At 42.4% G+C, this 27,818-nt stretch overlaps 1 protein-coding gene across 1 annotated transcript in view; it reads right to left on the bottom strand.

Moving 5' to 3' along the window:
• The window catches only part of Lrp2 (LDL receptor related protein 2), a 157,258-nt gene that overhangs the window by 50,885 nt on the left and 78,555 nt on the right, over window positions 1-27,818 (bottom strand). The window contains exons 23-39 of the mRNA XM_051166627.1: window positions 26,311-26,430; window positions 26,109-26,225; window positions 24,463-24,840; window positions 23,146-23,394; window positions 20,997-21,208; window positions 20,002-20,186; window positions 18,998-19,226; window positions 18,208-18,385; window positions 16,819-16,947; window positions 13,920-14,086; window positions 13,286-13,429; window positions 10,335-10,444; window positions 9,702-9,879; window positions 7,124-7,337; window positions 5,748-5,987; window positions 3,111-3,299; window positions 94-1,014 (exon numbers count right to left, since the gene is read on the bottom strand). Coding sequence (XP_051022584.1) covers window positions 94-1,014; window positions 3,111-3,299; window positions 5,748-5,987; window positions 7,124-7,337; window positions 9,702-9,879; window positions 10,335-10,444; window positions 13,286-13,429; window positions 13,920-14,086; window positions 16,819-16,947; window positions 18,208-18,385; window positions 18,998-19,226; window positions 20,002-20,186; window positions 20,997-21,208; window positions 23,146-23,394; window positions 24,463-24,840; window positions 26,109-26,225; window positions 26,311-26,430 — 3,960 coding nt within the window. The remainder of the gene's footprint in view (window positions 1-93; window positions 1,015-3,110; window positions 3,300-5,747; window positions 5,988-7,123; window positions 7,338-9,701; window positions 9,880-10,334; window positions 10,445-13,285; window positions 13,430-13,919; window positions 14,087-16,818; window positions 16,948-18,207; window positions 18,386-18,997; window positions 19,227-20,001; window positions 20,187-20,996; window positions 21,209-23,145; window positions 23,395-24,462; window positions 24,841-26,108; window positions 26,226-26,310; window positions 26,431-27,818) is intronic.

Genomic DNA, 27,818 nt, shown 5'->3' with positions numbered 1-27,818 from the left:
AGATGCTAGAATCTCAAAGTGCATTAAGAATAATCAGTACGCTGGCCTCCTTATATCTGCTGCCGCAGTAAACTCCACCCAGCGTGCACTTACTTGAAAGCAGGACAGTTGGAGAGCTGGTCCCTGAATACAGGCTGACATAGGAGATCTGGCCTCGGATAGAGTTTAACTTTTGTGTGAAGAAGATCCTATTATTTCTGCGGTCATAATCCAGAGCAATGGCAGTTCGTTGCACATTTATTTCCTGGAAAGGTGGGCTATGGTCTGCAGGGTCAAAGTGTAAACTTCTCAAGGAATTATTCAGGGCATAGATGAGGAAATCGTCTCTTGAAGTAGAGCAGCTCTTGCCATCACTTTCCAGAGCCCCAAAGGCACATCCACACTTGGGAACAGGCAACTCAGGTAAAGCAAAACAGAAGTGGGAACAGCCTCCGTTACTTTGCAAACAAGGGTTGTTGTTGAGCTCTGCTGGTGAGAGGGGTTGGGCACGCTCATCGAAGATGGTGACATCACGTAGGTAGTTGATATTGTCTCTTATCACTGTTGGTGGATCTGTATTCCCCGGCTGCTTGCTAGCTTGGAAGACTTTCTTCAAATTCCTATCCACCCATATAATAGACTCTCCAAAAACAGTGATGCCATAAGGAGTTGGATATCGACTGCCATAACGAATGACTTGAGATTCTCCTCCGTTGAGATGGATCCTGGCAATTATATCTAAGGAATCGTCGACCCAATAAATATAGCCAGTGCTGTGGTCTACTGCCAAGCCCCTAGGTGTGACGATGCCTTCAGAAACAAGGACAGTCCGATTGGTACAGTCAAGGAAAGAGCGTTCGATCTTTGGATTCTGCCCATAGTCAGCCCAGAAGAGGTATCTGTTCTTGGGGTCAACAACAATATGCCTAGGCATATCCACTGAGACTCTGAGGAGAACACGGCGGTATGTAGTATTGATCCGTTGTACTTCTATCAGTGTTTCATACACAAAGGCATTGGTAAAATAAAGGTTTCCTACAGGGGAAAAAAAAAAGTATGCTGATGAATGGAAAACCAAGAAGAAGAAAAAAGGGGGGAATGAGGGTACAATCATTATATGTTATCTTTCCAAGACAATAAATCTCAATGTACGTTTATAAAAATGAACATGTACGCTTGGGAATTAAAGAGAATAGTTTCTTAAATTTAGAGAATATTCTCTTTTTCTCAAAAACCTGCAGCCTCAAGCTGGGCAGTGGTAGTGCACGCCTTTAATCCCAGCACTCCGGTGGCAGAGGCAGGAGAATCTCTGTGAATTCAAGGCCAGCCTGGTCTACAGAGTGAGTTCCAGGACAGCTAAGGCTAAGCACAAAAACAAAAGAAAAAACATTCTTCAGCTTCCTTCTAACTCAGATCAGATTTTACAGACAGCACAGTAGCATTACAATTCACTTCCCACCAAGAGATGTCTGTCTTTCTTCTACTTAAAATATGAATCTTTAACTTTCATTTCAGAAAGTCTAAATTAAATACCTTTATTATGGTATAAAATTCACCCTGTCCTAAAAAGCAGAGATGACAGCCATAAACACTTTAAATGTTCTTTGTATGTAAGGTTCAAGTGGGATTTTTTTTCCCAAATCTTGCTAACTAGAGTAGATGTTTCTAAAAGCTACCAAATCCAAAACACACTTCCCTTCTGTGTGAAAGTATAATGTAAAAAAAGCTAGGATAACACATCAACTGTGCGCAGTACTATAGAACGAATGCAGGGCAATGAGTAGAGGATGCTGGCTCCTAAATTACTGATGCCATGTGAAGTCAGTTAGTGAACATCATCACTATGCACAGAGTGTCTCCCAACCTGCTGGTGGTGATAGTGTGTACTCATCTCCCTTAATCCAGGGTTGTCAAACAGTGCCAGGTGGTATCTTAGGCTGGTGGAGTATACAGTTTGATTAATTAATTGCTCACTTGCTTGTTTGTTTGTTGAAATGAGATTTCCTGTAATCCCAGGTTCGCCTTGAGCTCACCATATACCTGAAGATGCCTTCAACTCTTTCTTGATACCCCTGACTTCTCTTCCAAGTACTGGGATTACAGGCAAAGATAGGCCAACATACCCAGCCAAAATATATGGTTTCTCTCCCAAGTATTCAGCTCTGCCATTGCGACGTGACAGGAGCCACTGACAACCCAAAATGAATGGACATAAGTATGTCAAAGCAAAACTGTACAAAAGCAGAAAGTAGGCTACATTTGTCCTACTGGCCGTACTGCGCTGACCCCATTTATCCATATCACCAAAAGCAGTAGGTAGGGAATGGGAATTAGGAAGTCATTAGAAGCTCATTTAGCCAAGCTACTGTATTTTCTATTTACAATGCATGTTCGATAATATACATCCATTTTGGGGAATAAAGGCATGCATCACCACTGCCCAGCTATACATGCACTTTTATTAAATATATATATATATATCCAAAGTTTGCAGTGTATTTCAGAGCACCATTAAGCATGAGTGATAAGCCAGGTGTGGTGGTGCACACCTTTGATTCTAGCACATTGGAGGCAGAGGCAGGCAGGTCTCTGTGAGTTCAAGGCCAGCCTGGTCTACAAAGGGAGACCAGGACAGCCAAAGCTACACAGAGAAATCTGTCTCAAACAAAACAAAACAAAACAAAAACAAAGCAAGTGGTAATTCAAACCTAAGTAAGTTAATGAAATACTGAGTTGGGCACATCTATAAATAAGAGAAGCACACTATAGATGTTTTATACCAAAAAAAGAAAGAAAGAAAAAATAAAATAAAAAGATGTTTTATACATTAACATGGAAGCAATTAAGAATCTGCAATTAAAATTGCTTGCCTTTACAGTAGATTAATGCTTTTCTTTCCTCTTTATAATTTTCAATCTTTCTAGTTTAGAAATTACAAACCCAAAATTTTCCTGCTTCATTGGATAAAAATAGAAGAAAATGAAATGATTCTTCTATAATTAATCTGTCAACTAAACCACCTTATCTTTTTATTTAGTGAGTGCATAGCCTAGTCTTAAATTATCTTACAGACTGTCAAGAAAACCAATTCAGATGACAGAGATGTAAACATAAAGCTACAGACCACGTACCTGCTGCCCAATCCACTGCAATGCCCCGGATTCCATTTGTCCCTATGCCGTAGGTGACGACGTTGGTAAAATTAGATCCATTGGGTTTGATTCTACGAATTGCATTAGAGGATCTCGCAGAGTTGCCAAAATCACACCAGTAAATAAAGCCAGAGGCAACATCCACATCTGCATGCAGAACATTTCGTCCTGGAAAATTTAAGAAAAAAAAAATCATCCAACTGAATCGGCACTTTTCAACTCTCCTTTCCTCCGTTTTATTGGCATTTGTTAATTACACAAACTCATGTGTTTCACTATGACTTTTCATCCCCTATTGTCATATCCCGCTTCTCTCTACTGTTCCCTTTCCTCTGCTTCTTAATCTTCCTTCTACTTTCATCTTTTTTCTAAATCCTTTTTTAAAAATTATTATTATTATTATATGTATGCATACATGTAAACATGTAAGTTCAAGCTGCTGAGCCTGCTGAGTGCTGCTCATGTGCACTGACTACTGAGTATTAGATAACCAAGTAGGGGCTCGCTCGTCCCTGAGGACAGCTGAGTCTTCCATTTGCAGTTCTTCGCTGCATTAGGGAAGGAGCCTTGTGAGATTTGCACTGGCCACGGTGACATGTGAACCGGTGTTGTTACGGTCCTATCAAGGCTACCTGTCCTACTTAGAGCACTGCCCTGTCCCTGGAGCTCCTTCCCTACTCATCTGCTCTCCCTCTGAAATCCAACTCTCTGACCTATCGCCATCATTACGTCAGACCATTTCTTCGCCAGCTGCATACCTAGAGCACGGACTTTCCAAAGTAAGAGTTCTGACTCCTGAGGATAAATGGCTGGAAAACCTCGATAAGCGTCACAGAGCACTCAAACACTATGGAAACATGCTAATAGAAAAGAGCATAGAAAAGAGCTCTTCCGGGTCAAAACGGATCAACTGGATCAAGCAACTGATTATAATCTACTAAGTTAAATGAAATTAAAGCTAAGAAAACTAAAGCTAGGAAAATGGCTGTGAGTGTGAGGGCCCCCAGATCTATGTAAGGTCAGAGTGGGGATGAAGTAATTCATCCTGTAATTCCAGCTCTCAGAAGGCGGAGGCAGGGGAACCCTGACCAAGGGCACTGCTGGAACCAGCAAGCTCCAGGCTCATCTAAAAATGCTGTCTCAGTAAATGAGGGGTACAGTGATCAAAGTCACCCTCTGGGCTTCACATGCAAGAGCATACACACGCACATGTACACACACACACACACACACACACACCACATAAAAACAAACAACTTGAGTCCAAGTGTTGGAGCACGCTCTCCGGGAAGAGGGTTACTAATAAGTGTGAAAGAATGACGGAACAAGATCACCATGTGTGAGCATTGTGGTCGGGATCACCAGTGGTTGCTGAAGCCAATGGTACAAGCTGCTCAGGGAACAAGTTCTTCATGGGGCCCAAGTCAAGCTCAATAGATAACCAAAGGAGGAAATGCCTCTTTACAAAGCAGTGGCTGAGTGCAAACACCTTAACTAAATTATTGACAATAACTCCAAGAAGATCCAATTTGTTTCCTTTTCGTTGTAGGTTTGGTTTTGCAATGCTGGGGAGCATTGCTACCACTGAGCAAGCACTATTCCAGTAAACTCTGTCACTAGCCCTTAGTTTTCTGAACACGTACCATTGCAAGAAGAATATTCTTGCATATTCCTTATGGTGCTAGAAATCTTAGTTCTTCAGGTGCTCATAAACTGCCACATACTTTGGCTTATCCAAAGAACAAGTTATTGTTCACATATTCACAGTACACAAAGTGCATTAAAATATGATTATTATGAGCCAGATGTGTTGGCATATGCCTTTACAGAAGGCAGAGGCAGAGGGAACTCTATGAGTTCAAGGCTAGCCTGGTCTACATAGTGGGTTTCAGGCCAACCAGAGCAGCATAATGAGATTTTAACCTCAAAAAAAAGTGTGTATTCTTTTATTACTATGTTACAGAATAGGTTATCTTCAGCCTATACCTCACTAACAGTAATACAGAATAGTTTTTCTAAACAAGCATTCTGCAATACTCCATGAAAAAATCCAAGCTATACTTTATATCCCTCTATACCCATGGCTCTCGTAAAACAGAAAAATATGGCCCCATTAAAAATGCAGATTCTCCCAGCACTCGGGAGGCAGAAGCAGAAGGATTTCTGTAAGTTCGAGACCAGCCTGACCTACAAAGCAAGTCCCAGACAGCCAAGATAACACAGAGAAACTCTGTCTCAAAAAAAAAAAAAAAAAAAAAAAAAAAAAATGCAGATTCTTAGTCGGGCGGTGGTGGCACACGCCTTTAATCCTAGCATTTGGGAGGCAGAAGCAGGTGGATCTCTGTGAGTTTGAGGCCAGCCTGGTCTACAGAGTTCCAGGACAGCTAGAGCTGTTACACAAAGAACCCCTTTCTCGAAAAAAACCCAAACAAACAAACAAACAAAATATGCAACCCGGAAATCTAAGTGAGCAAACTCCAGGGACGGGACTTGGCTCATCTCCAAGTTTGGCAGCCCTCCAGAAGATTATGATGAACACTGATGAGTCCTCCAGAAGATTCTGATGAGACCCGCAGCAGATGGAAGCAAACTTGACTTACTTAGGAGTCACCATACCTTGGCCAGCCACTGGTACCATGGCCTCTGAGTGATCAGACAACTCCAGGCTAAAGCCTCTGATCGCAGGCAGCATGGAGACGACAAGGAAAGAGTTGTATGGAGAACAGGAGTGTTGGTCAGGGCTGAGCTTAAACCCGGTGGCACAGGCACAGGAGAACATCCCCCCTGGCGTGGGCAGGCAGATCTGCTGGCAGGCATTTGGGTTGTTGCTACAGCCATTGGAGGAGTCCGCAGCATCTAAAAGAATGCAAAGTCAGTCTGTGGCCTTGTGCTTGGAAGTCCACCTCATTTTTTTTTAACTGAGTCAACCAAATATTAGTATTTTTAACAATAATTATGTAATAATTAGAGCAGAAGGTTAAAATAAACACTGAAAGATGGGAATTTATTTAAATACTTAAATAGTACTGGAAGGAGGCACTAGGTAGCACATAGAAAATGGAGCATTGTTCTTTTATTTTTTGTTTTGTTTTCATCCCCAAAAAGCATGCAAGGATTAAAGATGGCAGAAAACTATATACTGGGGCTTTTTGTACCCTTGTCGTTCAATCTATAAGGTAAGGATATTTAAAAGATTTTAAATTACATGCAAGCAATTAAGAAACAGAATGGTTGATTCTCTTTGGTTAGAAAATTAAAATAATAAAAAAGAAATTCAGTATTGTCAAGCAAATACAAAAGCTTGGGAGGCAGGCAGAACAATAAAATAAAATAAAGAAGTTAATTTGTTTCCTGTTAAGACTAAATATTCTGTCCCAAAATTCGTCAACAAATACTCTTCTTTTCCTTAGGAATAGAGCAGTAAGAAAAACAAAAGGAGCAACAGCCCTTCATTGAGGCTCTATTACAGCCAGAAACACAAGTGATATGGAGCTGGAGAGATGGCTCAGTGGTTAAGAGCACTTGTCTGTTCTTCCAGAGGTCCTGAGTTCAATTCCCAGCAATCATCTACACTGGGGTCTGATGCTCTCTTCTAGTGTGGAGGCATACATGCAGACCGAATATATATATAATCATTAAAAACAAAAACAAATAATATGCTGATAAATGCTATAAAATAAATAAAAGTAGACTCAGCATTAGAACTCAGGGGAAACGCCAGGCAGTGGTGGTGAAGCAGAGGCAGGCAGATCTACATAGCGAGTCCCAGGACAAGCAATGCTACACAGAAAAACCTTGTCTCCAATGGAACAAAATAAACAAAGTAGGAGAAAAGAATGAAAGTTTACTCTGAAGCCAACTCTGGCCTTTGAGATGCCAGATTAGTCATTGAAACTCCACAGGTGTGTGTACCAGGAGTGACATGTGGAAGAGGGCTTCTAGATGTGGATGTGCAGACATGTGAACATGCATCACACATGACAAGTACTCACTGCGTCGGTGATAAACCCGAAGACCCCTCAAGTTCGGAATGTTATCTCTCAAGACTACTTTGTTGTTCCCAGAGGACTTGTCAACTCTTTCGATGACCTCATACCGTTCATCAGAATAATAGAGGAAGGAGCCATGGACTGCGAGGCCCCACGGGTGGGCCAGGTGGTGCACCAGAATCATCCGCTCTGTACCGTCCACATTTCCTCTTTCAATCTGAAACATCAGAATCCTCGTTATTTCACTGATTCATGTGAATGAAATGAGAGAATGTTTAAATCAACATCCTCTTGCATGTCGTGGAGGTTGATCTTTTCTTCGGGTTTTCTCCATACCTATGATGGGATTGGTACACTGCACAGGCAAACATCGCCATCTTTGAATGACAGTTGGAGCCCATCAGCTGACTCCCTCTTACAAAGAGCCAACTATCTCGCCCACCCACTCACAGGATGCTTAAGAATGTGTAGACCACGAACTCTGGTGCCCCATTTTTGACGATGTCCCCTGGATGGGGAGACCTGGTGGCACTCAGAGGAAGGACAGCAGGTTACCAAGAAGAGACTTGATACCCTATGAGCATATTCAGGGGGAGGAGGTCTCCCTCAGTCACAGACTGAGTCTCAGTTACAGGGGGAGTAGGGGGAAAGCGGGAGGGAGGGAGGAATGGGAGGATACAAGGGACGGGCTAACAATTGAGATGTAATATTAATAAAATATTAAAAATTTTTTTAAAAAAAGAAGGCGTAGAAGTGCCTGAGCATGAACTATCTTGCAGTAGCTGACAGACATTGGCTGTAACATCTTTATCCACAATTTCTTTAGTTAGGATAGGAGACATGTCCTCTCTAAATTATAGGGCAGCCCTCATGTATGGGACCCAGGCTTGGTGCAATGGTGTGAAGTCAAGATGGCTTTTGTCCACTGAGAAACAATCAAGTAGACTGCTTCTGGGAAGTGCACAGAGATGGAACTGGTTTAATTTGGGTCCAAAAGCCTGTCTCTCTGTGCTTTCTTTATACCAGCAGTCCAGCTGCTGGGAGGCCTGGGTTATTTCTCACAGACAAGGGAACTGAGAAGGTTCTATGACAGAAACCCCAAAGACCTAAAGGAAAAAGCATCATGCACCTCCAGGCTGCCAGTGACTAGAGAGAAACACTGCAGCTGCGTCTGCAGGCCAGGGCTCTCAATTGGACAAGAATTAATGATAGTGGTCTTATAAAAACATGAAAAAATTCAATAATGGGATGATGGCCAACCCACTCTGACCAGAGGCCTCAGAATTATGGCAGAAGAAGAAAAAGTGTGGACGTAAGGCAAATTAATGATGACAAGCAGGGACCTTTGATGATTAAATAAGGAGAACTATTTTTTTTAGAAGGGAACGAGAAGTGGGGTATTAAGCTCACAGGGCAGGAAGATAAAGTGGGCACAGAACAGGAAGAGGAGGGAGCTGATGAGTCGTGTCCAGCCAGTATTAACTTGTATACAAAGACAATACCATCTGACAAAATTCCTTCATCATTACATACATGCACCCTAGCGTGTAAGGTGCTTACACCCGTGTTGCTAGTTTTATATATTTTATTAAGTTTGGGTATGGGTATGTGTGCCACCCATGTGCATATATGAGGGTAAGAGCACTCGCTTTCTACCACGTGGGTCTTGAGGATCAAACTCGGGGGTCATTGGGTTTGGCAAATGCCAACTACTTCTTTTAACTCCTCTAACTTTGTCATCATTAGAAGAGTAAAGGCTGTAGACTGGGGTTAGGTAGAGTTGGCAAGTGCCCTGGGTTTGGTACCCAGAACTTTAGTTCATGATACTATTACTAATAATGGTAACATCTTGGAAACGAAGCTGGTATCTAGTGATAGTAATGCCTGCTGCATGCTCGTTATGGCTAACACCAGTGCCAAAGCCCTAAAATTAGTACTGAAAAAGTTCAGCCTACAATCTAATTCATCACTACTTATTACTGAGCACTTCCTTTGCCAAGATCAGCAATATAAGCATAGCAGCAAAGGCCAAGGCTCAAATGGAACCTTATAGTGCCCCTACTGGACAATAAAGAAGCTCCATCTTGGAGTTTAAATTATCAATAGAGGAAATTTCACGTGTATGTATGTTGGCCATGTCTTTAGCTGCTAAGCTGAGATGTTTGCTTGGCTGTGTGTGTGTGTATGTGTGTGTGTGTGTGTGTGTGTGTGTGTGTGTGTGTACGCGCGCATGCATGCGCACATGCGTGCTCAGCAATGAAAGAACCTAGAGTCTTTTCAAAGAAAATTATGGCATTGCTCAAACAGTAAATAACTGTCTCTGAAAGGACAGGTAAGAAATGACAATTAGTGATAACTTATCCTGAATGAAACCAAAGTTTTATAGGAAAAAAATAGCCATCATTCTGTACAGAATGTTGCACACACTGAGAACAAAGGGGGTAGAAGACTAAAGCGAGAAGAGCATTGTCAAGAGAAAGGGCTAGAACACAGCGCTGGTTCAAGCAGCCCAGTAGTTCCGCACTTTCAGAATCACCCAGCAGCTCACCCTATTGGGAGTGGAGACTAAAGCCGCTCTTACCACGCCTCTGCTGGTGACTGCCCAGTAGAGCCTCTGCTCCTGGATGTCCAGCGTGACAACCTCCAGATGTTGCATGTTCCCAGTGAAGAGAATCTTCAAAGATGTTCCATCCATGTTAGCGCTTGCGATCTTGGCAGGAACCCCACTGTCCGTCCCTTGGTCTGACCAATACAGTTTCCTAGAACCGTGAAAAACCATGAGGGCTTCATGAAACAGAAACTAGACAAGGGCAACCCAATGTGGGAAAAAAGCATTCTGCCAGTGTTCTGCCAGTGTTTCTAGAGTTCTGTTATCTGGGGGCTACAAGCCATTGGTCCTGAAGACAGGACAGTAGACTTGTCCATCTACTCAACCTTTAAGATCTATTAAGTCAGAATGTACTGTTCAATCTTATATTAATTCCTAAAATTCCTGCATAGGGAGAAGTAAATATTCTTTGCTTGAACTTAAAAAAATTACAGCCCCCATCCTCCATGTTCAACATAATCCAGAGTCACTGCTCTTCCTCACTGGGGTCTATACTGTTTGATGTTGCATATCCTACGGTTTGAAATGTTACCAGGACATGTCCCCAGACCAGCTCATTACAAGAGATGGTGCAGGCAGGACATACTGTCATTTAGTGTCACTCACCCACGTGCAGGATCAACAGCTATGCCAACCGGGAAACCGGCGCCAAGAGAGGTGCCGTCATTGGTGATCAGTGTTTTTCCATACCGCACATCTCCCTGGAGTGTCAACACCTACAGTCCAAAGCCATGTATTAGAACTTAATTTCTTTCATGGAAGCAAAGACAGATGGGACAGGAAACTAAAGCTAAAGCATGGCCAGCAATGAGATGGCATGAGATGTCCCAAGTCTCTGATTGTGCCTCCCTCCGTTCCCACTTCCTCTTTTTTGTCTGTTACTGGGTGGCGGAGGGTGGTTGGGGGGGGGGGGGAGGAATAGTGTCAGTGGGGATGGGAATCAGGGCTGGAGAGACGGCTCAGTGTTTAAGAGCACTGGTTGGTTGCTCTTCCAGAGGGTCCTGGTCTAAGTTCTCTGCACCCACACTTTGGCCCATAAGTGTCTGTAAGTCCGGTTCCGGGGGATCTGACATTCTCTTATGGCATTCATGGACACTGCTTCAATGGGCTGCAGCAACAGCAGATCCCTCCTCAACTGAGGAAGAAACGTACACAAGACAATCGCTACCTGTGGCTTCACATTTAAGGTTTTTCTGTAAAATTGCTACTGGGGGTTAATAGACTGCTTATGTCGGTGTTGGTTTTGCCTTTCTCTTTCCCTCTCTCAAACACACACACACACACACACAAACACACACACACACACCTCTCTGCTACCTTTCTCTTTTTCTCGTTTGCCTCTTTCCGTTACCTTGTTACCTTGTCTAGGCCTACGGGATCATCTTGGATCACACCAAGTCCCTTCTTCTAGACTTCTATTCTACCTCGTTCTCTCACACAGCCACCTCTATGCAGGCTTCATTTTTTCTTTTCAATGAATAGGTGTGCAGCTACCCCTAGTGGGAAGCAGGCTCTTCAGCATGCAGTATTTTCAACATGGAGTGAAGTGTAAGTCGCCTATGCTGGGATGGGACAGATAAGCAAACATTATACCTGCTTTCTTTGCGTTCATCGGGAAGAATTATCAATTCCCTCACTGATTAACCAATACAAACCCCTGGATGACTCTTCTGCCATTTTGAATACAGTGATAATGAACTGTGACCCTAACCCTGAGTCATTTGTCTAAGGCCAAACAGCTCGTGACTGCAGGTTATCATCGATGTCTCCATTCATAAGATGTATTTTGTTCTAGTTTTGCTTTGGTTTTTATTTCAGGGTTTTTTAATCCTTCTGCCTTTGCCATACTACGTTTGTTTGTTTGTTTGTTTGTTTGTTTGTTTGTTTGTTTCAGAAATAGGTATCCTTCCAGACTCAGTTCAAATAATCACAGACAAACTTTCCTCTGACCTTCCCACCTAAAGAGTACCTTTATGTTCACTGCTTTTGCCGTACAGGAGCAAAGTCATTGGTTTGTGTGTTAGCTTTGCTCATCTTTGAATATCCAGGACTAACCAGGGTTCTGATCCATAAAAGGCCCTTACTAATATATATTGAATGAATAAAAAATGCAAGTAAAGTAACCACAAGGGCAGACTGAAGTGGATTCTGAATTAGATTCTCCGCACTTCATCATACTGAACTGAAGTCTCAATTACAAACTAGGTTTGTGTAGTTCAAGTGGCCTTGTCACTTGACACACACATACACACACGCAGTGGTCCTCCCCAACAGGCTGTTCATTTTACCTGTTGCTGCTGGCGACCTTTGGGATATTGAAAGCAATCAACCAGGTCACAGAAAGAGAGGGTGCTCATCACCACTTTGCCATGAGGGCCGTTAGTTTGGCAGTGAGGTTCTTAGTAGCACATCATGTTTTGATGAGCTTCAGATTATGAGAAGTGTCTTCTGACACTGTCAGATGGGGTTAGAAAGGTCCAGGTTCCTGCACTTGTTCCTGCCACTGAAGCCAACCAGTTCTGCCATTTCTTGCTTATGTAAAAAGGCTTGCACCAGATAGATGGGCCTTCAGGATCCCACCACACCAGTAGATTCCATTTGCCTTGAGACATTCCATGGATTGGCATTTGTGCATATTGCAAAATGCTCGCTCATTGTGAATCACTAGCTGCCATATCGCTGTGAACTTGTAAGCTGTGAAGTACTGTTCACTGAGGGCTCTACCAAGCTGATGTGCACCATCCCCATCGCCAATAGGAATCTCACCAAACAAACCAAAGAGCAACTGTGTGCCAACTCGCAGGTCTACTGACTACGGCTCTCATAAAAAACCCTTCCTTCTCCTTAGGAACTCACTTTCAAAACCAGGACAAATTAATATTCCTACACATACTTACTGTTGTCCCATAGTGGAGAAAAGTAATACTGGTGCCATGGGCTTACGTCATGTGATTTCTATCCTACCCTGCGTCTAGAGTATCTCCTGGGAACTGAGATACAATGAGCACTTATCTCAAAGAGGAGAGGAATTAGAATCAGGTTTCGATTTTGTCTTTCACTGTTAGGAAAACTACATTGGAGCCAGAGTGGCATTTTTATCTGATGACAGAGGTAGCTATAAACTTGGTTGCTAACTGATGCAGTATTTCGTCTACAGTTTTAATAAGCTTTCTTAGCATGATATAAATTAACCAGTATCCTTTAGAGGGGCACAGTAGAATTGATGATTTGCTAGAAACAACATAGAACAATAGAATGTTCCATTAATTTATTTTCATAAGGTCATTTTTATTTCCCATGGAGTTTAGGGTATACTTGTTGTTGTTGTTATTGTTGCTGCTGCTGTTTTGCTTTGTAGGTATTTTTGGTTTTACTTTGGGGAGTGGAGCTTACAACAAAATGTCACTTTGTAGCCCAAGGTGGCCTTGGGATCAGGTAGTCCCCCTGCCTAAGCCTCCTTTGTACTGGAATCAGAGGTGTGAGCCACCATTCCTGAGAATATATTCTCCATGAATCTAAAAGGGATGTTTGTACCTACATAATAATGGAACTGTTACCTCAATGGACCGACTTGCAGGGGTGGTGTAATAAATGTTTCTTGACACCCAGTCTAAGGCCAGGCCCAAGGAAGACCCCAGCAGAGACAGAGGAGCAAACACAGTCCGGTTGCTGCCGTCAGTCTTCACTCTGTGAATTTCACCCTGGCAAGAAAGACAAGGGCGGTGAGCTGAGCTGAGATGGGACAGCATGGCCCCTATACGGAAGCTGTCCTCTTCTCTCCCTACAGCTCTTGCCAGCTTCCAGCATTTTCTTGATACTCCTCACTCATCAGAAAAGCAAAGTTGAGTACCTGACCCTTCAGGAAAAAAGCTCGATGTATGGTGCCTTAAAACTAAAAGTTAAAAGCACATTCTAAAGTGGCTCAGAAGTCATGCAAGAAGACAGACAGCATCAAACACAAAGGTGTCTTCATTGCTTCTTTCTTTCTCCTCGCTCTTTCCCCATTCTGGCAGATTGCTTCCATGGGAAAACAAAAACAAAGCAGAATAGAACTGGAGAAGCATTTGCCCCAGAAGCAAGGGTTTTAACCCAAGGCCCTTAGGAGCTCCATCAAGTACCCTTCCGGAATTCCCTCTAGGAGCTTTGTCTTAAGTAATGACTATATATACATTGAATGTATCCAGAACTTACCGGATTCTCAACCCAATAGATGAATTGCTCTGAGTCATCAAACTCAACATCATAACCATTATGTATGCCTGGAACAGGGACCATTGCGTCATTGCTCTTAACCTCAGGATCAAGGGAGATTCCAAATATTATGTTTTCTCTTACAGACATCAAGAAAGGTTGGTCACCTGTAAAGACACCAATCAAAGGAGTATCACAGCACTGCAGCACTAACAACACACAGCAGAGGTGTCATTGTCTCCTTACTCATGGTGACAAACTAGCAGAACAGTCAGAAAGTTCTTCTCTCTCCACCCATAGACAACCTTAACAACAAAGAATTTTGAGTCAATCTTCAGGGAGGGTGGAGAAACGAAAGACAACTTTATGAATAGTAACTTGGCTCATGCCTTTCAGATGTCATTGAGTTAATATGTGCCTTCCTTACTAGACTTTAATTCACAAAGTAACACAATTACTATTGTGCTCAATTTTTATCACTATTATATATCTAGTGCTTGATAGAAACATTGGACTAAAAGAACAGCCCAAATAGGAGAGGACAAGGGAGTAACTACAGCAAAGAGTGCTTCTCTTGCTTGCAAGAGACCATGGGTTCACTGTGTGTGTGTGTGTGTGTGTGTGTGTGTGTGTGTGTGTGTGTGTGTAGTCAATAACATCACATAATTGAATGGATAGAATTCAAACAAGGAAATATATACTATCTTCAAATTTTCTCCAAATATCTAGTGATGATGTAAAGACCCCAGGTTGCATTTTTAATTCCTGAGTCAGAAACCATATGGGTGTGTAACTATGCTTTGTCGACTTGGTTAGGTCATAGTGGAAAGCGTATTTTCTACATAAATGTAAGAGAACATTCTCATTTTAATTTTTAAGCTGTGAAATTAGGAAAAGTAAGTCCAGTGAGATGGCTCAGTGGGTTAAAGAGCTTGCCACATAAGCCTGACAGCCTCAGTTTGAACTCTAAAACCCACAGTGGAAGGAAACAACTGACTCTTGTAAGCAGTCCCCTGGCATCCACACTCAGTGGTATCTGCATGCTCCCATGTGCACAGGCACACAAATACACACTAGTAAGAATTAATAGTAAAATAAAGCAAAAATGCACATAAAACCGTGAAAAAGAAAGCAGCCAGGAAATCCCATAATCTCCCTGTCCATCAATAACCACTATTGGTTTAACCGATGTTTGCTTGTATCTTTTTCCAGAATTCCTTTTTTTAACTGTTGGCTAGGTTTTTGGTTTTGCAGTACTGAGATTAAACCCAGGGCTGCACACAGGTATGCACTGCCAGGACGAGTGACAACTCCACACCAACTTTTAACACTTCAAACAGATACCCCAAGGCTTGTGTTGGACAATCAATGTGTTGTCTTCACTGTACAGTACCAAAAGCACTGCCACGGCTATCCAGAGGCTTAGCAAACACTACCGAAGGCATAGACGCAGCCAAGTCAAGTGAAATGTTTTTCTACCTGTTAGTAATTCACTTAAGCTCACTGAGGGAAATGTGTAATTTTTCTTATTGAGCATATATTGGCAATCAGGCTACACTTCAGAAACAAAGTAAGGAATACTAAAGACCACTTCCAAAGGCAAACCCATGGAAAAATCACAAGGGCAACTATTTGTGAAATGGCAAATAATACTATTTAGAATCATTATCAGAGCCTGCAGGTGGTGACACACGCCTTTAATCCCTGCACTTGGGAAGCAGAGACAGGCAGGAATAAAGAGAAATCCTGTCTCAAAAAAAAATTTAAATAAAAATTTAAAAAATAATAGTAGTAGTAGTAGTTAGTAGTAGTAGTAATAATAATAATAATAACCCTCAGATAATAATATGGATGATAACAGTCCCCAAGAATCAGCTAGAGATCTTTGGCTGGTGAAGGAATTCTTTGTATTTAAAATATCTGTGCCCAGATTAATCTTCTCTGAAAGACTCAAGGAAACACTTAATTAAACAATGTCAACAAGGATTAGTAATATAATAAATCTCTGAGGAAAAGTAGCAAATGACAATCCCTGTTGTAAGATTTGCCAATAATTAAAACCTTTCATGGTGAAAGTATCTCTGCACAATGTCACTATGTGGGTGGGGCTTCGTCTTTAGTAACCTTACCTGCAGAGCCTGTAAACACTCTACATGCATGAATCCGTTATGCATTTTCCATCTGAAAAACTAGTTTCCCTGTAGATTTGGACTTTTAATTTAGAAATGTGTTACAACTAACCACTTAGTTGCTTATCGGTTTCAAAATATAGTCACTCCCCTCCAATGAGAAAGGAATAGGCTCGGAGGAACTTAAAATTTCTAAGCAACAGAGAATTTTTAAAAAGAGGTATATGCATACACACACTCTTGAAGAAATCATTTCTCTTTCTCTTTGCAATCTCCAAAGCACTTGACATAATATTCCACATATCTACCCTTCAATCAACCCACCGAAATAACCAAGATTAAATTTCTCCAGTAGCCACACTTCTCAGAGACCGCACTTATTTCTAAGGTATAAGATACTATTAATAATGACACTGAAGTTGGTCATAAGACCGAGGACAGATCACTCATCATTGACTGTTTATTATAAGAATAAAAAAAAAATGAAACAATGGACCTGAAAAATATTTAAGCTGTACACAAACATTCTTTTAAAATGCAGACTTTGAAAGTCTCTTACCAGAAAGTTCAAGTGTAAGAAAACATGAGGTTAAAGATTGCTTAACCACATGCACCGCTAACATTAGCTCCATAGACAGAACCTACGTAGCAACTGGGGTGCTCACTGAACATAGTGGGAAATAACACACTCCATTCCGGTTACAAGTGGGTTGGGGGTTTCTACAGCCTAGCACAAGCTACGTCAGGTTTGATCATTAGAACACACTTACCTCTCACACAGTTGACAGAATCAGCCGACAGGTTCCATCCTGAAGGACAAGCACAAGAGTAATGTCTAGGCCCCTGTGCAGAAAGCAGGCAAAGATGGCTGCAGGAGGCAGAGGCACACGGATTTGGGGCTGTGGGAGAAAGAAAGGAACGCATGCTTGAGTGAAAAGCTGCCTACACCACAGTGCGCAGGGTCATGCTCCCACCCTGAGCTCCCAGTGTTGCAAAGGGGAATGCTTGACGTTACCTTTGTTAAAAGGCACAGGGAGAGCGATGGCTTTCACCTGGTCTATAACCAATATACGATAGCCACTGGATTATCTAATATAAATATAATGTCTCCTTGCTGGACCTAAAAGCTATCTTGTTGCATGAAATGAAAGGAGGTGATATGCGGGCTGTGTGACCTTGATGTCTACCCAGCGAGATCCCTGTTGTACTTAGATAGCAATCTTCAATTTTTTCCACATCTTTGCATGTGCCAGTCCTTGAAAAGAGGACTCTGTGTACCATCTAGGCCCACGGGGTGTCTCCAGATCCTGGTTCATCTATAAATGGCATGCTAGATGATCCATTCTTTTTCTCACATACACACCCCCACACACGCAAATATTAATCATCTGTTAGGTACCAAACACCATTCTAAACACTGTGCACTGTAGAAAGGAAACAGAACTAAACTCATGTTTGGAGTGGCAATTTCAGAATATGAGGATGAGGACAGTAATGAGAGGGCGACTATCTCAGGGAGGGTGGTAAAGAATAGCTTCTCTGAGAAGGCGGCATTTGAACAGAACCCCAAAGGACACAAGGCAGAAATCCTGACAAGAGACAGAAGACAGATGTTCACAACAGAGCAAAGAAGGCAAAGGGTCAAAGGTGAGAACTCGCCTGGTGTGTCACTGGACCACGATGTAGTCCAGCATGGTGAATGTAAGCCACAGAAGAAACAGGCTCAGATTCTGAGTGTGAAACACCACTGGAGAGATTTGAGGAGAGAAGATTCTAGGATGGTTAAGTGTTCTCCCTCCCAACAGAAAGGTCGCCAGCAAGGCAAAAAAATCTCTGTATCATCTGATCACCCACACCCCATGCATGGAGGTGACCGGTGGTTCCCACAGCAGGACACCTACAAGGCAGTCGTAGCATAATGAGTCCCAATAATTAGTAGCTTTAAAAGGTCACAGAGATAATGGCTAATTGCTGAATAAAAATAACATAATGAAGATATCTTATCACCACCTACAAAGGACCACTTCTCTTGTACTAAATAGAGGTGAGAGCAATGCAGGGGCCAGGAGAGGCATGTAGCACTGTGGTCAGTGAAAGGTGTGTGGCCCATGCACTTAACTGCCCATGCTATTTCCAGGCAGGCTATGTCGATCACTTACAAGATGGCTGTCTTGAAGGATGGATGGCAACAATCCCAAGAGGCTGGTGAACACTATACATTACAATAGACTGGTTCCCCCCATGCCACTTGTTGGCCTGCATAACCTGACTAGTACCACGGTCAGTCCAGTACATAGAGTCTTCAAACAGAGTCATGGCATGAGGATGGTGGAGAACCTGAAAAAGAAGAGCCAGACAATGAGCCCTCTCCCTCTCAACGAAACAGAGATGGATGTCTATCTGGTCAAGGAGGTTTTCCTAGCCACTTAACTACTGAAGATGCTGGGAAGTAGCTAATACAAGTATCTGCTATTTAGGAATGAACACTTGGTATCAGTTTTTAAAATGAAACTTGTTCTGGGCCTATTTCTGCCACTCACTCTGTTATATTGAAGGCAAATATTACCCAAAGACAGGAACCCTCCTCTTGCGGTTTCCTTGAGTCACAGGAACTAACCGATGAAAGCTCTTTGGTAAACTACATTTTTTTTTTTCTGCATTGGCCAGTTTGTATGAATTCATTGAATAAAAAATATTAAACACATAACAGGCTCTCATTTCATTGAGAAATATGAGTCTAGTTTATTCACTTTTATTAAGCCCTGGTTCTTAAAGACATATAAGCAAAAGACTACCATCTACAGATCGCTTCAGTCACATTGGCTATTAATCCTTTCCAGGACATGGTAAAAATCTGCTATGACTAAAACAAACATTAATTTTCTTGTTAGTAACAGAAGGTAGATTATACCTCACTGTTATTAAATTTGAACTTTATTGCAAACTTACCAGATCACTAGCAATGACCTGCCTTCTATTGTGTCCATTGTAATCACAGAATTCAATGTAATCGAGATAGGCATCCATGAAGTAGATGAGTCGGTTGGGGTAGTCAATACTTAAGCCACAGGGCCAGTAGATCTTTTCCTGGACAATGACTGTGCGCATGGCACCATCCATGCTAGCTCGCTCAATGCGAGGATAGCGGCCCCAGTCAGACCAGAACATTAGATTGTCACTGTGAAAAGAGGGACCATAGACAGGAAAGTTAACTCCCACTGACATAATACTTCATTACTTCCTCTGTGACCATAAGGCAACCACAGACCATCTGGATGTCTTTATAATATGCATTAAATGTGTACTACATTATGACAGGGAAATGCCCTGATGCCAACAATCCACAAATAATTATTTGTCCTTGCCGATTTACCCTACCAGTTTTAAGTAGTGATGATCCATCTCAGAGATTCATTATAAATGTCACTGATGTGTAAAACCTGGGAAGCCAGCATCATATTGAACATAAACCGTCTAACTCACCATCCAAAAGTAAACAATCTCACTTACAGAATCTACAGAAAATCTAGGAAAGATTTTCAAAGGTTCTGAAATACACGAAAGAAGTTCTTGCTTCCTCTTACACCTATCAGACAGATGTCTCTTCCTTACTAGGTGTAAAAAGAACCTCTAGGAAATAACAAGAACTGTAGGCAGAAAACAGCCATTTTGTTGTGTCAAAATCACAGCTAAATGACCCATCTACGGGCCAATATTATGCATGCACTAATTAGAAACTGACATCCATTCAACATTTGCATTGCTAAACTAGAAAATGTAGGCATAAGGTTATTGTGTAGTTTAACTTAAACTGCTCAAGATCGTGTTGTGAAGCCTTGTTCTATCAAAAGAGTCTCAATTATTTGTGTGATATCCAGGTTAAAAAAAATAAGCTAAGAAAAACAAACAACTGTTTTATACAGACAACTTGAATGAGGAAACGTCTTTCTCACCCCATTCTGGGATCTACTGCCAGTCCTCTAGGCTTTGTAACATTTTTGCTAAGCAGTACTGTCCTGTGGCTGCCATCAATCTTAGAAACTTCAATTGTTCCAAGAGTGTAATCCGTCCAGTAAAGGTTGCGACCTATCCAATCCACTGCTATCATTTCTGTAACAGAGAGGCCACTGTCGTGTACCTACACGCAAAAGGATAAGAGGAGACTGTTAGAAAGAATAAATGGAAAGAAACATGGAAATTATATGCAAGTCTAGAAGTAGAAATTTAATATGTTGGGTTTGGAACAATTTGTCTCCCGATGTAGCTAACCAGTAAGCCAATTTAGGGATAAGTATATAAGGCATTCGTGGCATTAAATAATGAGATGGTTGTATTCGCAGCTGGTTTCATTTTTATTTTAACAGCTTCTGCACTGTTAAAGGCTCTACCAATGCGTAACCACTGACAGTGTTCACTAAGTACATTGTGACTATCAAGGATTAAGAAACAAACTCAGGGGGCTAGAGTGACGGTCTGGTGGTTAAAAGCTTTCGCTGCTCTTCCAGTGAACCTAAGTTTGTTTCTCAGCATCTGCATGGCAGCTCATGACGTGAGATCAGACATCATCTTCCGGCCTCTACCAGAAACTGCACACACACACACACACACACACACACACACACACACACACACACACACGACATACACTCAGACACATAAGATGAAAAAATTTAATAAAACAAACTCAGGGAGGTAGGCTGAAAAGTTTAAGTCAATTAAAGCTCAGCGAAGCAACTCCTTGACTCTCTAGCACTTTCCTGCGCTCTGACCTATGAAAGATTCACAAAGTATCTGCATCACACAGCATAGAACTCAGAATCATGGAGAGCCTTGGAGAACACAGGATTGAAGTCAAGAATGTCCAGACCTCTTGACTATGATGTGCTGCCCAGGACGAGGGAGGTGAGGAACAAGAGCAAAGAGAGGAGGGCTCTAGAAGGGCGCTTACCACTCTCTTGTCTGTTCCATTTTGAAAGGCACTCCAGGTTTTACCCTGCCACAAGTCAGACCAAAAGATACGACCGGTGACCGAATCAAAATCAAGAGCAACCACGTAAGAGACATCCTGAACCAGCGAATAGATGTTGTGCACGTGGGCAGTGATGTTATCCACAATGATTTTGTCACGGCTTGCTACAGCTAACAACAGACTTTCAGATGCTGTGCAGGAAAAAAAGAAAGAAAGAAAGAAAGAAAGAAAGAAAGAAAGAAAGAAAGAAAGAAAAAAACTGTCAATGAATCTGAAAGAAAAATGCAACTAGAGGTTCTCTTCAACATCCAATGCATGATACCAAACTAGAGAAATGGGGGAGACCACAGGAACCACCTCCTGAACACCCCTGAGCTCATCGGAAGCTAAGCGGAGTCAAGGGAACCTTATTTTTTTCATTGATATGCATTAGCATGTAAAAACTAGTTCTCTAAAAAAATAAAGCCTGTTTTTTTTCCTTTGGATTATTGCAGCAGACTCCAGTCTGGAGTGAGCTATACACCCGTCCTTCTGCTGCTTTTATTACAATTTGCTCTCTACCTTAGCAGTCTGTTGGCTTGATTCCTGGCAGGAATTAAGTGTCACACGTTTTGGTTTTCCCCGAAGCATCAGTTATAGATGAGGGTTCTGTCTACTAATATTCCTTTGCCCCTTAGTAATAAGTCGCATGACATTTTCGTTGGCCTGAGGCTACTCAGAGACAGGGCTCTGCCTCCACTGCAGTTGCAGTAAACAAATGACTGAGTTCTGACCAATCAGTAACAAGGATGCATCTACTTGCAGTTGGCATGCTTTTCCTACCCTGCTTTCTTTATTATTAATCTATTTATTTGTTCATGTTACATCCCCATAGCAACCCCACTCCCTCCTCTCCTCCAGGTTCTACCCTCCCTCATACTTCCCCCATACATCTTTCTTTCTCCCACCTCCCCAGGTACTGACCCACCCTGAGTGCCAAGTTGCAACAGGACTAAGTGCCCCCTCTTTTACTGAGGCAAGACAAGGCAGCCCTGCTAAGGAAACGGGACCCAGAGGGAGGCCACAGAGTCCAAGTCAGACACAGGCCTCCCTCCAATTGTTAGGGGACCCACTTGAGAACCAGTCAGCTCATCACTTCATGAGTATAGGGGGCCTAGGAGCAGTCCATCCATGGTCTTTGACTGGTGGTTCAGTCTCAGTGAGCCCCCATGGGTGCAGGATACTTGACTATGTAGGTCTTCTTGCGGTGTCCTTGACCCCTCCAGCTCGCTCCTTCCTTCCCCTAACTCTTCCACATGCCTAGCCTACTTTCTAAGAGAAAGGAAAGACTGGGGCAAACTTATTGAAACTTAAGTGGAAACTTCATAATAATAAGAATCAGTCTGTCCCTTAGCCTGCTCTCATCCAGCCTATTTGAAAGGAAAGGAGCCAGGCGGTGGTGGCACACTCCTTTAATCCCAACACTCAGGAGGCGGAGACCAGCCTGGTGTACAGAGTGAGCTCCAGCATAGCCAGGTATACACAGAGAAACCCTGTCTCGAAAACTCAAGAAGAAAGAAAGGTTCCTTCTTTTCTTTTTTTAACATTGGTATTTTTGAAGCAAGCCTCATGAGGTCCAGGTGGGCCTTGAACTCACTATGAAGCCCAGGTTGAGCTGATCATACCTCCCAAGTGCAGGCTAACAGGCATATGCCACTGTGTTCTGCAATAAAAGAACTTTTTAAAATTATTTATTTATTTTTATTTATTACACAGTGTTCTGTACTGCATGTGTGCCTGCACACCAGAAGAGGGACCATATCTCATTATAGATGGTTGTGAGCCACCATGTGGTTGCTGGGAATTGAACTCAGAGCCTCTGGAAGAGCAGCCAGTGCTCTAAGCTGCTGAGCTGTCTCTCCAGCCCAATAAAAGAACTTTTAAATCCTCCTCTGTTAAGTAACTTTGAAAGCAGCTGGATCAATATTCTAATATCTAGTACCTTCATTTTCATATGGGTTAAAAGGTATTGAATAAGCTGTCTAGGAGACTAATCAGGCTGATCAGACATCAACCTTGCCAAATGCTTACACACTGAAAAGGCTAGTAAATTTCTGGCAGTTAGTAACCTTTTAAGCTTAATAATTACCTGTGACTTTGCAAGTCCGCCCATCACTTTCCAATGTATACTCTGCATCACAAGCACACCGGAAAGAACCTCTCATGTTGATGCACTGCTGGCTACAAAATCCTGGAGTATCACACTCATTTATATCTTCACAGGTCTTGGTATCATTGGCAAGTTGGTATCCTGATGGACAGATGCATGTGGCTCCAAAGGGCCCTTGGATACACTGGTGAGTACAGCCACCATTAAAATGTGAGCAGCTGTCTTGATCTAGAAGAGAGTCATCAGGGGAAAAGTCAGACATTCCTGCCTTTTTGACTCACTCCAGTGTAGTTTTCCTACCGGTGAGTTAATTAAGAGCCACAATCTCTTTGATGATCTGTTTAGCGTCTTTTCTGAATTGCCTTAGGATATAGTATCCATTGGAACCGGGCTCTACAACTACCCTCCGGTATAACTCCATTTACTGCTGTGAGAGAACCTTAGGGAAATATTCCTGCCATTGATGAAACAGAGAAATCTAACTTGCTGCCCCTGGAATACTTCAACCTAACTAGAAATGGGACGATGGGTCTTTAAATGTTTCACAGAAAAGGCTAGAAGTGATCTAACGGAGAGGACACGTATTTGCTAACGCACCATCCTTCCTTACTTTCAGGGCCAATGTGGCAATGGTTGAAGCAACTCAAAGCCAAGCCATAAGCCAGGCTACGAAAATACCCCCTGTTGCCATGAGTGCCACAGCTTATGGGTAAAGAGTCAAAACACAGGACATGCACTAGAAGGGGAAGTCACAGTAATTAGTACAGCATATTCATGACACATGTGAGATCATAAAAGTCTAGAATATTTCACAGTCATACCTTGCTGTGGTTCATCTGAGAGTGAGCGTTAATTAAAGAGGAAAGAGAGAGGGGACAGTAATTAGGATCACATGCCAATCAGAGCATTTTTTTAATCACCCCAAACACAAACCCCCAGATTTTGTTTGTTTTACAAGTTCTGATTAAAATTTGAAAATCTTCAAGTTAGAAAAGTTTATGAACACATCTTACGAGAGCTACATTTAATTTGATGATGCGAAGTCCTAAACGATGAGACAAAAAGACAGGAAGACACAGACACAAGTGCAAAGGAATTAATGAGGAGTGCTATACAGTCGTGATTTATTGGAATTTGTCTTTACTCCTACAGGGATATATAAACTCAGAGGAACTAAAAATCCCCTTCCCCAAAATACCACATGGGGACTGTGACAGTGCTGGGGTACAGCTGGGGTACAGCAATCTACTGTTCAGAATGAACTTGTGGCCAGTAAACTTTGATCGGGGAACTTACTGCAAAGTGGGGACTCATCAGTCCCATTCGGGCAGTCAAAGTTGCCATCGCAGAGAGCATTCAGATTGACACAGGTGCTGTAGCCCGGGCACTGCCACTGCCAACTGGGACACTGAAAAGGCTGTGTGGGGCAGTCCTTCTCATCACTCATGTCCCTGCAGTCATTGTCCCCATCACAGACCCATGCTTTGTGGATGCAGTTTCCATTGTCACAGAGAAAATGAGATGGAGAGCAGGTCTCAGGAACACAGCCGTTGTGCTCATCAGACCCATCGATGCAGTCTGGATGTCTGTCACACTCCCAGGTGTTAGGGATACAGAGGCCATCTCCCTGGCACTGAAACTCATCTGGGTGGCACATACCAGGAGGCCTTGTTGCTAGAGAGAGCAAAGGCATATGCATTACGAGCCTGTGGTTGTGATCTATGAGGCATTTTGTGATATAGATTCAGAGGAAATTCTTGCACCCTGTAGTACATGGAAATAATTGTGTGGGGGAGATTAGTGGATCTAATGACAAACTATGCATGGGATAGACTCTTGCATAAAAGTACAAGTCAGAAAAACTTCCAGGGAGCTGGGCGTGGTGGTGCAAGCCTTTAGTCCCAACACTTGGGAGGCAGAGGCAGGTGGACCGATATGAGTTTGAGGCCAGCCTGATCTACAAAGTGAGTTAAGGACATCCAAGGCTACACAGAGAAACCTTGTTTTGAAAAACAAACAAAATTTACATTCTTCCTTTGTGACTCCTCAGGATTGTCTAAAATAAAAAATGTTCAGACAAAGGTTCTAAGATTTTCTTTTTTTACAGACAAAATAGATTTTATACATTCAATGGACAAAAAGAAAAATCATGTAATCATAGGTCCCTAATCTGTGAATATAACAGAACAGGGTCCATCAGACTTACATGAAGTCTTCCTTAAATCCTAGAATTAAAATGAGTTTACTTGCTTTCCAATCCTTCATAGAAGTTTGACTAAGGCTATCTGCCTGGCTTTGATTACCTCTGCCCTTTTCTAATCCTGATGGACAAATCCACAGACAAGCGACAACTTGAATGAATGAGTCAATCCCCTATAGGCTTGTATCATTTCTATTACACAATTTGGCTTCCCAATTGAGATTTCAATGACACTGCATTCAGATAGGGCTAGTAAAACAGCTAAAGCCGACAGATTCACACACTGAAAAAGGGAAACTGACTCCCACCTGTTGACTCCCACCTGTTGACTCCCACCTGTTGACTCCCACCTGTTGACTCCCACCTGTTGACTCCCACCTGTTGTGGCTCTGACTTTTACATATATGTTGTAGCATGTGTATGCACCCACGCGTGTATGCATGTCCTTGGGGTGCGAAAAATAATAAAAATATCTAAGGTATTTAACTATTAGAAATGTTCATTTATATAACATTGGCTGTCCATAAAGCATTGTATGGTAATATTACCCATGTAGTATTATTGCATATCAATATGTCCTTCTCTTAAGAACACTTTATGCTTTGTGTCTCTCTCCAGCTTGTCTGGATTAAAACACACACACACACACACACACACACACACAGATTTATCTTTTCCTCTTGACAATGGAATGAGGATAAAGGACGCTCCATCTAATACGCACTGTCTATGTGGTACTTACGACAGCCTGTCTCATCAGAGTTGTCCTTGCAGTCATAAACCCCATCACAGCGGTATCTGCTGTTAATGCAAGAACTCCCATCAGCGCATTTGAATTGAGAACTCGTGCAGTTTAACACTGAAAACAAATGAAAAAAGTGTATGAAATTAACCCTAAGATAAACTGAGCACACAGCAAGGAAAAGGTAAAGCCATCCACTTACCACAACCTGCCTCATCAGATCCATCAACACAGTCCTTGTCCCCATCACAGACATAAAACGGGCTGATACACCGGTGGTTAGGGCATTGAAACTGCGTAGGGTGGCAGGTCGCTGAAGCATCTAATGACATACAAAAACAAAGACAAGTTTATTTCAAAACTTATCTCAGTTCTATGTGTTCAGACTCCCTCAGATCAGCAGCAGCGTCAAAGCCAACACTGTGAGAAAACACAAAAATGAAGATTTGGAATAAAAAGACTCCAGAGCACGGATGTGAGGGTGATCTGGCTGCGACATCTGTCACCCCATTGATCGCCAGGGCTGAGTCGGCTGATCTGGCTGGCTAGGCAAGTGTCCCCTTCCTCCCTCACTGCTCCATGTGCATCCCTCCAGAAGCTGCTGCATGCTCTGTTGAAGAAGACGACCTTCCCCGAATAGAGGAGGACCGGTCTTCGGTCAGGGGTATACAAGTAACTGTACTCCCCTGCTAGAACCTCCAAACAAGCTCAAGGTCAATCTTGGAAAACAGAAGACAAAGCAAGGAAGTGTCTGGCCTGGTGCCATATCTGATGAGTCTGTGACCCTACCAAATCTGAGTAACAGGGTCAGCTCACCACATGCCAAGAAGCAACAGTGCTGGAGGCAGGCATGCAGACCACCCATCCGTTCCATAAAGTGAGTGAAAAACACACACTCCTAGAATGTAAAAATTATAAAGGACACAACTCCTCCAAGAGGAAAGTGAATTGCCTAGTCCTGTAACCAGTATAAGAATTTAGTCCTGAGAACTCTGCTCTATCTTAAACTATTGTAACAAATAACAAATGTTTAAAAATGAGAACCAGTGAGGGAGGGGGCAGGCTGCCTATGTCATTATTCTGTATTAAATGAAAAGAGAGAAAAGAAAAACAGCCAGAACCTGGATGTTTACATGATACTGGGTAAAAATTGTTTGGATTTTTTTTCATAAAAGAGTTTCTTGTTTGTTTGTTTTTTAATGTGTGGGGCTAGAGAAATGGCTCAGAGGTTAAGAACACTGGCCACTCTTCCAAATGTCTTGAGTTCAATTCTCAGCAACGACATGGTGGCTCACAACCGTATATAATGAGATCTGATGCCTTCTTCTAGCCTGCAGGCACACATGCAGACGGAATACTGTATAAATAATAAATCTTAAAATGTGTCTCAAAAAATGTATGTGTGGGATATATGCATGCATGGTCATATATGCATGTGAGAGGGCACACTTGTGTATGTGCACAAATGCACATGCATGCATTCTCACGCTTATGATAGCCAAAGGTTGATGTCATCCTCCACTGTCACACTTCGTTGTTCTACCATTTCTTTACCGCAGCAGTTAGCTGAGATGACAGGTGTACGCTGCCATATCCAGCACAGGTTTGTTTGGTTTTGTTTACGATTTCTATATGGATGCCTGATATCTGTGGTGTGCTTTGATAAAGCGCAGTCCATCCAACATGTATTAGACTACTGATATCTAGAAG

Source organism: Acomys russatus, chromosome 24, assembly GCF_903995435.1.
Source record: "Acomys russatus chromosome 24, mAcoRus1.1, whole genome shotgun sequence".
NCBI lineage: Eukaryota > Metazoa > Chordata > Mammalia > Rodentia > Muridae > Acomys > Acomys russatus.
The sequence above is the reverse complement of the archived record's forward strand: the minus strand, read 5'-3'. Positions and strand labels throughout refer to the sequence as shown.